Source organism: Arachis duranensis, chromosome 9 (assembly GCF_000817695.3).
Source record: "Arachis duranensis cultivar V14167 chromosome 9, aradu.V14167.gnm2.J7QH, whole genome shotgun sequence".
NCBI lineage: Eukaryota > Viridiplantae > Streptophyta > Magnoliopsida > Fabales > Fabaceae > Arachis > Arachis duranensis.
In genome coordinates this window covers 92,313,815-92,328,467 of record NC_029780.3, presented here as the reverse complement: position 1 = coordinate 92,328,467, position 14,653 = coordinate 92,313,815, and the positions used below count along the sequence as shown (strand labels likewise).

The 14,653-nt window shown below is 31.3% G+C and overlaps 2 protein-coding genes across 2 annotated transcripts; both read right to left on the bottom strand.

Moving 5' to 3' along the window:
- Window positions 1–733: 733 nt before the first annotated feature.
- LOC107466206 (NADH dehydrogenase [ubiquinone] flavoprotein 1, mitochondrial) lies at window positions 734–4,180 on the bottom strand. The gene is made up of 3 exons (XM_016085194.3): window positions 4,005–4,180; window positions 1,951–3,420; window positions 734–989 (listed from the first exon to the last, which is right to left on the bottom strand). Exon 2 carries the CDS (start codon window positions 3,412–3,414, stop codon window positions 1,963–1,965), a length of 1,452 nt encoding a protein of 483 aa, XP_015940680.1. The 5' UTR covers window positions 3,415–3,420; window positions 4,005–4,180; the 3' UTR covers window positions 734–989; window positions 1,951–1,962.
- A 6,800-nt stretch (window positions 4,181–10,980) lies between these two features.
- Window positions 10,981–13,326, bottom strand: LOC107466196 (uncharacterized). Its single transcript, XM_016085187.1, has 3 exons — window positions 13,008–13,326; window positions 11,827–12,932; window positions 10,981–11,739 (listed from the first exon to the last, which is right to left on the bottom strand). The coding sequence occupies exons 1-3, from the start codon at window positions 13,324–13,326 to the stop codon at window positions 10,981–10,983; spliced, it is 2,184 nt and encodes a 727-aa protein (XP_015940673.1).
- Window positions 13,327–14,653: the final 1,327 nt, after the last annotated feature.

The following is a 14,653-nucleotide window of genomic DNA, read 5'->3' as shown; positions in this document are numbered from 1 at the left end:
TAAGTTAAAAGCCAAGACTGCAAATCTTGCAGCAAAAGGCCCTATGACAATTCCTAACATTGTTGAAAGTGATTTGACATATGAAAACCATTTTCAAGGATACAAACTCAGTGAAAGAGGATATTAAAGTGATCGCAACTATGGAAATGACATGACTCCATAGAAGCACTCTTGGTTTAATTTTCCTTCATGATCAATTTCAGGAATTTTACAATGTCATACCTGTAATTGTTATAAACTCTACCCGTAAAGCTTAGCATCAATTCATTATCATGTTTAGATAAGAATTTCAGTATTAATTATCACCAAAAGCCTTTAAATTATACTATAGATTTACACATAATATTCACATTTTTGTTTCTGTTTTTTAAATCTTTTGTTTGGCATTTCTTTACCAATCAGGCAACCAACCTCTCTCTTCTTTTTTTTTTTTTTTCAACTTCAAAATCTATACTTGAGCGGAAAAAAGAAATTCAAAATCTATATCTCTTTCCTAATGCAAAGGCAACCGAATGATAATAAATTAATGATATTTAAGCCCAAAAAAAAGAAGTCTAGCTCAAAATTATTAATCTCCTATCATCAAGTTTTATTCCATATAAACATTAATCAACACAAATCAAAAAATGTTTAATGACAGGAACAATTTAAATCCCAGAAAAACCTTAGCATGGTGATTTTGCTGAAGATATCGCTCATCACTCATTGATAAACAATAAACATGATCATGAAATGCTTAACAAAGTCAACAACAGTGTATATATATTATTTGAAAAAAATTACATAAAAATGTGCCAAATGACAACACAAGTTCAGGAAACAAATTTTATACTTGCTCAGACATTTTTCTTTTCTGGCACAAGAACAAGTCTGCCACAGCATTAAAGTAAACGAAAGTTGATGAAACCAGAGGACTTGAGCTGCTCTATATTTCCGAATCAAAACGCACAGCCTTATTTCAATTTTTGCTATCTACCAGCATTGTTTACCTACAGATATTACAAGGAAAATTCGTCAACATAAACACAAATACACATTATAGGCGCATCATAATAAAAAATGTTCCTTAGCATGGCTGAAACTCTTTCACCAATGTCAGTATTATAGTATAGGAAAGCTTTCAAGTATATCGGTACACTGGGGTTTCAGTAAATTTTAACCGTTGATCTTAATTATATATATTATATATTTTTTTTTAGAATTAAGATCACCGGTTAAAATTTACTGAAACACCAGTGTACCGGTACACTTGAAAGTTTTCCTATAGTATAACATGAAAATTTTTTACAAACACTAGCAGAGCGAATTACAGAAATCCAAGATAACCAAAAAAGGGAAAAAAAAATAAAGTAGAAAGCAAGAAAAAACAAATGAATGAAATCATGATATAGCCCACATTCCACAACTAACTGGCTATTGGACACTTTGGTGAGAAGTGAATGTTAAGCAAATAAAAGATAAACAGATTAACCATAGAAAATAACAAAGATATTTCCATTCAACATGCAACTCATGAGAAATCCAAGCCTTGAAATCAAAGAAAATATGATCCATGTATAAAAATGGGTGCATTTGAGTTCTGTATGATATTAATAGGCAGTGTTATTATGAAACCATAGAATGGGAATTTAAGGAAAAAGAAAACCCGTAGATTGACAAGCATTTGCTTTCATCTAATTACTTTCCATACAGAGGAACAACAAACAGAAGACTTAAATACCATGGTTAACCAGTTACGGGAACTATTTGTGTCTAACCCCACAATTTAAGACATAAAGCTCATCCATGAAATTTTACCCCTAATTTTATGTTTTAACACCTAACCCTTCACCCTTGTGTTTTTCTCTTGTTTTCAATCCTAGACCTTTAGAATTATAACTAGTAAAGGAGAAAATACATTTCCTTCAAAGAAACTAAAAATAGGTGATAAAATAAGATTTAAGCAACAACCTTAACATATGCCTAACCAGTAGCTTGCAGCAACTCCCTTTCTGCTCGCTCCCTAATCCTCTTCTCAAGTTCTGGCCTAAAATGCCTGATAAGACCCTGCACTGGCCATGCAGCGGCATCACCCAATGCACAGATGGTGTGTCCTTCAATTTGCTTAGTCACCTCCTGAAGCATATCAATTTCTTCTAGCTTTGCATTCCCAACTTTCATTCTTTCCATGATCATCCAAAGCCATCCTGTTCCCTCCCTGCATGGTGTACACTGCCCACAGCTCTCATGCTTGTAGAAGTAAGAAAGCCTCGCAATGGCATCCACAACATCAGTTGATTTATCCATCACAATCACAGCGGCAGTTCCCAATCCAGTCTGGACAGCCTTCAATGCATCGTAATCCATCAACACATCATCACAGATATTCTTTGGAATCAAGGGAACAGATGATCCTCCAGGAATTACTGCAAGTAAATTATCCCATCCTCCTCTAACACCTCCACAGTGTCTCTCTATTAACTCCTTCAGTGGTATACTCATTTCTTCTTCAACAGTGCAAGGTTTGTTCACATGTCCAGACACACAAAACAATTTCGTCCCGGAGTTGTTCTTCCTACCAAAACTGGCAAACCATTCTGGCCCACGCCTAAGGATGGTTGGAGAAACAGCCACAGTTTCCACATTTGTCACGGTTGTGGGACAGCCATACAATCCTGCATTGGCTGGGAAAGGCGGCTTCAATCTTGGTTTACCTTGTTTTCCTTCAAGGCTCTCCAAGAGGGCAGTTTCCTCACCACAAATATAAGCACCAGCGCCATAGTGTATATGAACATCAAAGTCATAGCCTGAGCCGCAAGCATTCTTACCCAACAAACCAGCTGCATAAGCCTCTTTCCTAGCCTTTTCAAGATTTATACGTTCATTCACATATTCACCCCGAATATAAATGTAAGCAGCACTAGCCCTCATTCCCACTCCAGCAATCAAGCAACCCTCTAGCAACTTATGTGGGTCGTGCCTCATAATTTCCCTGTCTTTGCAAGTCCCAGGTTCACTTTCATCAGCATTGACAACAAGATAGGAAGGGCGTCCATCAGATGTTTTTGGCATGAATGACCATTTTAGTCCAGAAGGAAAACCAGCACCACCACGTCCACGGAGGCCAGACTTCTTCATTTCATTCACAATCCAATCAGTGCCCTTAAGTACCAGGTCTTTGGTGCGATACCAGTCACCCCGCTTCATAGCACCTTTAAGAAAAGGATCGTGCAACCCATATAAGTTGGTAAAAATCCTGTCCTCATCCTTGAGTCCACCAAAATGGGTTTTCTCTGGAGGTGGAGGTGGTGGAGGAGGCTGTGGTGTGCTAGCATTTGATGCAGCCTGAGTGCTAAGCAATCTGAAACTGACACCCAACTTCTCGCTATGACGGGAAGCCAAAGCTGCCCTCTTCAGAGAAAGAATTCCTCTCATGGTTGCCTGACAGAAACAAGTTTTGCAAACCAAACAGATTTCAATTTAACTATCCTAACCAAATTTCCTTTTGACCAGTTTCATCAAATGCAAGATCGCTAATAAAAATATTTGGGCCCTTAACCAACATACAGATAATATAAAACCACGAATTAGTAGCAGTCAGACCCAATTTGGAATTTACTAATCATTAGCAAGACCATGCCTTAATAACCAAATAAATAGGTCCCTAACTCCCAATATTTGGGTGAATAAGTCAAGTTTATCTACAAAACAACAATTAACATACACAAACACAAGCTCAGTACAACCAAATTATAGCCAGAAATGGAAAACTGAAGCTACAAAGGTGCAATTAAAAAAGAAAAAAAACTTTGAAATCAATCGAGGTTCCAAAACAGATATCTAATCTAACAGAGAGAAAATTTAAGTGCGAGAACACAAGTTGTGTGAATCCCAGTGAAAAAGAGCACATTTGGGATAAATCCCAGAAACCCTTAAAGGGAGAGAGTAGGGCACATTGGAAGTAACGAAACGGGTGCGTTATGAGCGGTGAGAAATGAGTAAATGGAAGAAGGTGGCGTACGTACCTGGAGGCGTTGGCGGTGGGATCTGGCGGAGACCGATGAATTGGAAGTGATTCTGATTGTTCAATTGTCGTTGTTGGGTGGGTTTCTTCTTTTCGATCCCTTTGTTGTGAGATTATAGTGTGATTTTCGCTTCCTCTCTTATGGACTCTTCTTTGGCCACGCCTATTCTATGCCCACCCTTCATTTTCCTTTTTGCTCATATATAAAAAACTCAATTAATCAATTATTTGGACAAATCCTAGCTTAATAATCTCTTTTAGGTTTTTTGCTTTCTTTTGTCATAAATGTATGAGTTTAATTATACCATAAACAAATAGTAATTAAAAATAAAAAATATTAGATATACATCAAAATCAACTACTAAAATTAATCACTATATATTTGTGTATTAAAATCAATCAGTAAAATTAACCATTATATATTTGTTTATGAATACATACATTATTTAACTCATTTTTAATGTATATTTTATTCTAACATATATTTTATACTAGTAACTAATTTTAGTAGTTAAATTTATTATACACCTAACAAAATTATTAAAAATATAATTGTTGTAATTAACATAATAGTAATTATTTACATATACATCAAAATCAACCACTTAAATCAATCACTATATATCTATTTTATTATATAAAAATTAAAGTTTTGTACTCGATGAAGTTAACTATCTAATTCGGTTTATTTATTAGACCGTTTCAGCAAGCAATCCGGTCAACGGTGGTCAAATCGTTGAAAACCGGACGGTTTACTTGCGCGCCTCCACGGAACACCTGTCGGATGCTGAACCACAGTAGAAGACGGCCTCCACAATAATTCACAAAAACGCTGCTCATGGGATTCGAACTTGAGAGCCTATGTAAAAGTATAGGTATCTTACCACTAGACCACATACATTCTTATCATATGGCAGGTTAATAATATTATATATAATATTCAAGTTTATATAAGTGCTCACATTTACAACCTTATATTAGTTCATGTTTCATTAGAATAATTTAACCTCACATGTTTACTCATGTAATTCAACTTATATATGTTTATTTTTTAAAAAAATTTTTGATTGTTTCTTACTTTTTATCAACAAATTATTTTTATTTTTGATTTTATCTATATGTAACTTTTTTTTATTTTTTCAAACCATTAAATTAAAGGCTAATAATTTATATATATCACATTAAAGTAATGAGTTAATGAAATTTATATATAATTTATTTAAATTTAAATAATATAAAATATTAAACAATAATTTTTATTTTTCAATAATATTGTATTATAATTTTATATATTTATTTAATTATTACTGGGTTAAACGGTTCAATTATGAACCTATCGGTTGAACCACTAACTCAGTGACCTAGTAACTTCACCGGATCGATTGCTGGTTTGATTTTGATAACTATGTTCTCAAGAGTGTTTTTCAATTTAATTATTTTAATTCATTCAATACAATTTATTACAATGACTTAATTATAGCAGCTAATTAATTTGATTAGATATTTAAATATCAATGTAATTTATTATAATTTATATTACTTAATCAATTATACTACATTAGCTGTAATTCGTTATATTAGTTAATTAGTTTATTCATTTGTAAAGTCTAAAATAAAATAAATAATTTATTGTTTATTCTAATTGAATTTATTAAATTTAACTTTATATTATATATGAATTAACGATAATTTATAAATCACTTTATATTATATATGTATTAACGAAATATTATGTATGTTAATTAAATATTATATTCGCACAATGTAATAAATACAAATATGGTTTATATAGTATTGATAACATTATATACGCACGGTGCACTTCTTTTTTTAGTATTATATAGTATTGATAATATGCTAATTCCAGAAAACCTACCTGTATCCCATATTTCCATTCCAACCCGCCGACCTAAAGCACTTTTTTTATCTTCTCTCTCCCAACAAGCAGAGACGCTAGCGATGGAGAATGACGTCTTCGGACTGGTGACTTTGAAACGACGACATAAGAGTTTTGAAGACAAGAAGACTGGTTGCTCCTACGTCGACGGGAAGACAATGGAGTTGTGCCGGTAAGGAGGTCGAGGATGATCGAGGATGTTATTGTGACCAGAGGAGATAGATAGCGGACTGACAAGAGGAAATTTCACTGATGCTGTTGTCGTTCAGATCGTTGTCGCACAGGAACGCTTCCAACCGTGTAACTGATGCAGGTGAGCTGCTGCAAGGAAGGCATAAATTTAGATCTTATTTTCATACTCTTTTTACTTTTTACGTTTTGATTTGTCAATATTTATGATATAGAGTGAGTGTTTTATTTTCAACTCAAATCGTTTTTCATTTTTTGAATCATCAAGACAGATTTTTTCTTCTTTTATGTTATGGAGGATTTGTGATTTTGGATGCACTCCAATTTTAAAATTATTTACCTGAAAATATATCTCTTCTTAGATGCTATAAAAGCCAAAACTACAATTTTACCGGGTATACCTTGCTAGAATTTACGTTTGCTCTTATTTTTGTCATTAGAGAAAAAAAAGGTTAGGTGACATCATTTGTTGGAGATGATTGCACCGCCAAAAGAATGTTGGAGGATTTATGTCAGAATGATCAGACTTTGGTCACTACCGAGATTCAAAGACCCCAAATCCATTAGCTCCATTGAAATAGTGTTGATAGATGAGCAGGTACTTCTAATTTATTCACACACAATTGTTTCTCAGTTTTTATACACTTAATCTATATTTTATGATAATCTTGATAAGATTTTCTAATTTCAATGTTAAGGTGATTGATGCTCATAAAATCTACAATGTCTGATGCATTGATTATTGCTTTAATATTTTCATACACTTAATCTATATTTAAAGTTTATAGTTTTGAATTTTGATATAAACTCTGTCATAATTTTATAATTCTTTTGTGGTGAGATGATGCATACATATACAATGTATTGTGTTGATTTTGGTTTCTCTAATTCAAAAAAAAAAACTCTTACTAATAGTAATCTTTCAAATAATTTATAGTCAGAATTAAACTAAAAATAATTTTTCTGAATGGTAAAAAATATGCACGGTTATATACATTGTTTGTGACTTAAAGTTTAATGGTTTAGTGATTTAGTAATAATTATTGAAAGTAGAGTTAATTTGGGTATGATTATTACTTAAACTCCACATGTATTTATTAGATAGTGGTCATACATTTAAATTAGTTACACACTTAGGTATGATAGATTAGTTTAATTTTTTCATTTTCATTTATGTGACCTCTTTTTTCAATTTATGTTGTTTTTGGTACACAATACAGACCAATGAAATATGCTGAAATAAGGTTTAGTTTTATTTATGATTGAGGTCCTTATTTAAATAACTATGCTCATTACATTTAAAATTTTCTTCTCATTAAACTGTCCATGATTACTTTCAAAGTATACTTTTAGTCTTGGTGGTCAGCTACCTAATGTTTGCCCTTACATAATTTGAAGTAGTTGTACCTTGCTATGTTATATTTTCTTTGTTTCGAGATGTATAGTTTTTAATTTTGATTCAATTTGTTATTTTTTGTGTTATTATTTTTTTTTAATATTGAGTTTGTTTTTACCTTACATAGTCACTAGTAATATTGAGTTTGTTTTAATTGAATGTAATGTCAATTTTTTAATTTATTCATAAAAGAAATATTTTATATAAATTTTATTTGTTTATTTAGTTAGACTTTATTGTTACAATGTGTAGAGAGTGAATGTATTTTGCTTTGTGAAAAAATAAGAAACAATTATGCATGTTTTTGTAGGTAAGGATCCGATATCTGTGTTCGAATAATTGATATCGGAGAGAACTATGTATATTTTTACGTACTTTGGAGTTAGCAACAACTGTGGGTTGTACCACACAACATCAAATCATTTTCGATTATTTTTTCAAGCAAGGACTATTGTCTTACCCTGTTTCTATTATGCAATACCGTTATATGATATTAAGTTGGTCCCTTTTAGGAAAATTATGGGATACTCTCTTCAACATCCTTTTTTGGTTGGTAAGTGTATAGTTCATAGCAAGTATATAAGTTGATTTTTTTATTTTTATGACAAAATATCACTAAGATGGGTGATTTGTGCACAATCTTTTGTTTGATATTTATTTTAGACGTTGTTGGAGTTATGATTGGTGTAGAAGGTGAGAAGAAATATGTGAAGAATAGCAAACTTATTGACATGTTGGTCATTCATATTGAGAATGAGAAACACGTTTTTCAATGCCCTTATTCAGCACTTAATATGTTTATATAAACAATTTTTTATTTTCTAAATAATTTGTATTTTCTCTGCAACTTAAAACTTAATGTTGCTGTACTTGGAGAGATGGTGGATCAAATCAAGGGTTTTGTGGCAGCGGGTGAGCAACAGCTACCAGTAGTTATTTTTCAATTTACAAGAGTAAAGACTTTTCGAGGTATGTGAGAATTTGATCACTATCAAGTAGTTATATCTTATTATAGCTATCTTTACTAATTAGTGAGACGTGATTTAATTAGTATTTTTTAGTTTTTAATTTTTATGGTGATACTACATATAATAGTAATTTTTTGGTTTTTAAATGTTAGGGTATGATATTACATGTAGTGATAATAAAATTATAAGTACTGTATTTTGTGCTTTAATAGTTTTTATCATGTGAAAATACAAGTAAAACTATAGAAAACGGTAATAATAATTCGAGCAAATGGCTCGCATTCTAGAAATTAAAATTTGAAATGATAAAAATTATTATTATATGCACGTGGATAAATTGTATCACCAGTTTTTTTATTTCTTTTGATAATAAATTCTGTGTTAAATTACTCAACAATTAATTAATCTATATATAATTTCAAGTTATATTTTTACTATTATATAATATTTTTTATTATTTTATATTTGCAATAAATACTTTTTTTATAGCTCATTGCTGAAATAATTTTTATACTAATTAATTAGGTTCACAGTAGATTATAGTTTTTTTTTAAATCTAAGGACACTTTTGGTTACTTTTCATTCGGTAATTTTTTTGTCATGTATAATTGTACAATTCATTTGAGCAATGATTGTTGTACATAAGTACCAATATTTTACAGAACATTATGTACGGTACTAAACTGATAAATCCAGATGTTCCTAAGGCTATGATGCTTCGAAAAAGATATTGTATCAACATTGTGAATTATTTATGGTTGTGCATATTGACTCTATTTTTATGGTGTTGTGATTGACAAGTAGCGTGTACTGTAGAGAGATCTTGCAGTACATGTATGTGCTTTCTGGCAAATTGCCGTATGTTGTTGAAGATGAAGTTTTATATTCCACTGAGAGGAAGACAATAAAGGAGTTACGTGCAGCTGCGGATGTAAGTGCCTTATAAAAAACTACTTTTTGATGTTTGGACCATTATTTATTTTTGACTTTCAAACTGTTCCTATGTAGGTTGGGTTCTATGCTATTCTGGCCACTGTTCTTGATGTTGAACCCGTTCCAAGTTGGTGGTATAAATCCCGTGTTTGCAGCGTGAAGGTAGAAGCTAATGCGGATACATACTTCTGCGATGGCTGTAATAAGGACGTGAATAATGTGGTTGACAGGTACGACTCTAATTGGACTTATTTGTGCAATGTTTTCATAAAAAAGCAATCTAGTTATGTAATTGATTATGTCTCTTTTTTATTTATTTAGCAATATCAAGCTTAATACCAACAATTAGTAGATAATAAGAGAACAATTTATTAAGCTAAAAATTGGCTATTTTATACTTTGTATGTAGTTGTGAATCTTGGGTATGATAGAAAGTAATTATTCATTTAATTTTGCTTTCAATTTTATTTATGTGACCCCTTTTGAAGCTTCTGTGGTATGTAATTTTATATACAAATTAGACCAATAAATTGTAATGGAATGAGGTTCGGTTTTCTTTGTATATGAAGTCCTTTTATTAATGTGCGGGGTGAGTTTTTTTACAAATAAATTATATCTTTGAGGGATGTAAATTTATAATACTTTCATTTTGGTCTTATTGTTCTTTGGCATTCTTTTTCTTTAAATACTGAGCAAAACACTCTTTTGTTATTGAACACCATACTTCTTTCTCTATGTATGGTGTACACTGTGTATCGCATAGAATTGGATAGAAAAATATTCTTCCTACTTATGTAAGACCTTCTGCATCAGAGATAAGATTTAAATTTTTAACTCTACCAACGGGTCTCTCATTGACAAAAATTCCACTGTCCGTGTTAACAAATAGTACGTATAATTAATGATTATCAAATGATTCATGCACCAATATTTAAAAAAAGTATGCTTCTTCGGGAATCATTTATATAACATAAATTTATTACAATTCTAGCATACTCCAGTGTATAAGGACCCACCAATAATCTAACGTAAATTGTTCCGTAAAATCAGCTTCCGTCATACTGCGGTTCCAAAGATCGTGCCTAACAAAAAGGTAATTTAGAAAAGATGGTAATCATTATTATATTCTTTTCTTTCCTATAATGTCTAACGTTTAATTGAATAAAATTGAACATTTTGTCAAGAAATTCTACTATAAATGGAAAACAAAAAAGATAATGTTCTTCAATTGTTGCTTCGGTGGCTATTAATTTGACATAACTTTATCAAGATGTAAACTTACCGACTGTTAAGGTGTACCCACCAAGTGGTGACACACAAAGTGGCTAAAATATTGACCATTTTGTTGATTATGAAGGTAATCTTTCATTATATCAAGAATTTAAGTTGGTAGTTTGCAAAAGATATGAATTATTAGTAATACATCAACATATATATAATATAAAATATATATAATATAAAAAATATATATAAAAAATATAATGTAAGATGAATTATAAAAAATATATGCAAATAAATTATAATGTAAGATGAATTATAAAAATATACAGATAGAGAATATATATTTAAAGTATAAAAAAATGTGTACTTTTTACTAACGAAGTGGTACACGTCGATTCTTCATATCATAAAATTCATCGATAATAGAATCTGTGTCAAATTTTTCAACAATCTTCTTCTCAATGTAAATCAAAAGACAATTAGCAAGCAATTCATCTTCCATTTTGTTTCTGAGTCTATTCTTCACAATATTCATAGCTGAAAAAGATCTCTCAGTTGTAGCAGTTGAAACAGGGAGAGTTAATACCAAGCGAATCAAAGGATATGTTAAAGACTTTTCTGTCTTCGTTAATCCTTGACATAACTCCGAAATTGTGCACAAGTTAGTTAATTCAGCATGATTAGAAACATCAAGTTCATAATGTTGAGCTTGCATTCTAATGTGAAATTTCTCTTGGTCACTGAAGTCACCTGGATAAAACCGTTCTACTAATTCACATACTTTGTTGACACTGAAGAACTTATAATTATCTCTGAGATCTAAAGTTGAACTTAAAGTAAGCAATTCCACCATATTATTGTTGAATCTTCCATTAAGCTCTTGCAACTGTGTATCAATTACAGCTAGAAATAAATTAACACGGTAATGATGCTCCACTGAAATTTGATCAACAATTTTGCAAGTTCGGCCTCTTCTAGGAATATGCAATGCATTCATATCAGGAACTTCAACTTCATGTTTCTCACAAAATAGTATAACTTCTTTTATGAAAGCCTCCCAACTTGATTCTCTCATTCTTTGGATTAAAGTCTTGATTTTTTCGTTGCAAAGCTTGACAAAGATCATGACTAACTTCCAAAATATTTCTCATCAAATGCAAAACAAAGACAAATTCAAAGGATGTGATAGCATCATAAGCAGCACTAGCATCATACGTACAGAATTCAAATGAGACCCCCATCTAGTATCTCCAGCTCTTTGCAAAGTACCAATTTGATTAAGTCCACTACCTGTCACAATTTGATCATTGGCAATTAAGTTTTCAACATTATTTGCTTGAGCAACCCTTAACTGATCATGACGTTTAGGAGAAATAGTCACAACATTTACAATTAGAGTAAGTTTTGAAAAGAATTGATGAACATAACAAACTTCTTTGGCTGCAGAAACAAGTGCTAATTGTAATCGATGAGCAAGACAATGAATGTAATAAGCAAAAGGACAATCTTTCAGAAATAGAGCTTGCAATCCATTCCATTCACCACGCATATTACTAGCTCCATCATACCCTTGTCCCCTAAGATTTTGGACATCAAGATTATGACGAGAAAGAACTGATGAAATTTCTGTTTTCAATGTCAAAGAACATGTATCAGAAACATGTATAAGATCAAAAAATCTTTCTTGAACACAACCGTGCTTGTCTACAAATCTCAAAACCACAGACATTTGTTCTCGCTTTGACTCATCTCTTGCTTCATCAATTATTATACAAAATTTAGAATCACCAATTTCTTCTCGAATTGTTGCACGCACTTTTCTAGCAAAGATATGCAATATATCTTTCTGAACACCGGGAGATATATATTGAGCATTCCCAAGAGCATTTTCAAGGACAACATTATTAACATTCTGATTACAGGAAGCTAAAAGTTTAATTAACTCAATAAAATTTCCCCTATTCAAAGATCCAGGACTTTCATCATCGCCTCTAAATGCACATGCTTGAAATGCAAGCCATCGAATAGCATTAATAGATGTCTTCAACCTTAAACGGTTATTTGCAATAGTTTCATCACTATGCCTATCAAGAACTTTGTCTATATGCTTAGATTGAGCCATTAAATCATCACAAGATTTCACACATAAATTATGGGGAGAATCAGGAATAGAACCCTCGTGACATACAAATGCACAATTTACCCCATTGTTTACTTTCTTCCAATTACTAAATCCTAACTCTGAAAATGCATTTTTTCCATCATTGCGAGCACCATAATGTTTACCAAACAAGTAGCAAGGCAAACAATAAGCAGCATCTTTTTCTGGTGAATATTCTAACCAACTTAGAAATTTCTTAAACCAAGAAGATTGAAAATATCAACGATGATTGTTATTACCAGAAGCTGGATAGTTAATATTTGTTGGTTGATATGGCACAGCTATTATGTATGCTCTACGAATCTTATCACGTTCATTGACATTATACTGCCAAATTGGACGTCGCTTTCCTGGATCCCTTTCTAGTAAAGAGATATCAACATCTCTTTCTAATCTTGGTACTTTGGTTTCATGTTGATGTGTATTTTGAGTAAGATTAGAGAGCTCACTTACTTGAACTTCTTGTGAAATAAGATTTGAGGGTTGACTTGTTTGAACTCCAACATTATTAGTAGCTTTTCTCTTAAAAATTGCATCAATTTTACTTTGCTTTTTCATCATAAAATGTTCTAATTTTTTTTTACCTGAAAAAAAAATTCAAAAAATTATATACTTACATAAATAAACAAAATCTAAGTATTTTTTATTAATTAAATATCAATAATAATAATTTTTTTACTAAATTACTATCAATTATTCAATTTCATTAAAAAATAAAATAAAGAAAAAGAGAAAATAAATCTCAAAATTAAAATGAATACCTTGTGTTTGATATGAATATATTATATATGATTGAAATATAAAAATAACACTAGATACTTACCTTAGCTTGGGAATGGCAGTGATATATATATATTCACTTTTTATAATTTTTATTGATTGTAGTTGTTAATGATTATGATGATTCAATGTTGGATGTGGATTTAGAAGACTATTTTATACCATCTTCATAAACTTTAGACGGTATATACAAATTTTATCTGTATGTTTATTTGTATCTTTGTGTACATCATGGATTGAATTGCATTGGTATGACAATTGAATATCTAAAGAGAGTTCATTCGGCAGGTTGTGGGATATAGGAGATCCTATTTATCAATGTCAATACTATAAAGCATGGATGTGTCTGATGAAAGGCTTGCTAAATCCAAACAATCACAGCAACTAAAGTTTTCATTATGTTGTATAGAAGGAATGATCGAGCTTCCTCTACTTTCTGTGCCTCCTGATGAGCTTATTCAGCTTCACACAGAAGGAGATAAAAGAAGTATTCATTTCCTAAAAAATATAAGGGCATTTAATTCAATATATAGTTTTACATCAATGACCGAAAAATTTGACCGTGGGGTGAACAATGGGACTGCTCCTCCAATTTTTAAACTTGGGGTCAAAACTACCATAGCATTGATAGCCTACTTCCTCCGAATAGTCTGCGATCAACATTTGCCACTGATATATCTATGACATAGAAAATGAGATTGATAATCGGATAGACACACTTTGATAATTTTCATACAATCAGTCAAATATTTTAGTTATTTTTTATTTGTGAGAGAGAATAACATAAATTTTATTATTTTTTTTGCAATTCCAATGAATCTATAAATGAGTGGGATAGGAAAATTATGACAATATTAAGAAACATACTAGACAAATATAATAGTTTGGCAAAGAATTTTCGCTATCTAAGAGATAGGTACCAAAAGAAAAATTGCACAGACATAAAGCTTAAGTTGATTAGTAAAATGACTATAGATGGTATGACATACAACTTGCCATCTACATATGGAATGGTTACATTGATTGTTGGCGATGTCGAACAACTAAGCAAAGATAGTGATATTATTTTAGAGAGTCAAACTAAAAAGCTCCAACAGATTGATGC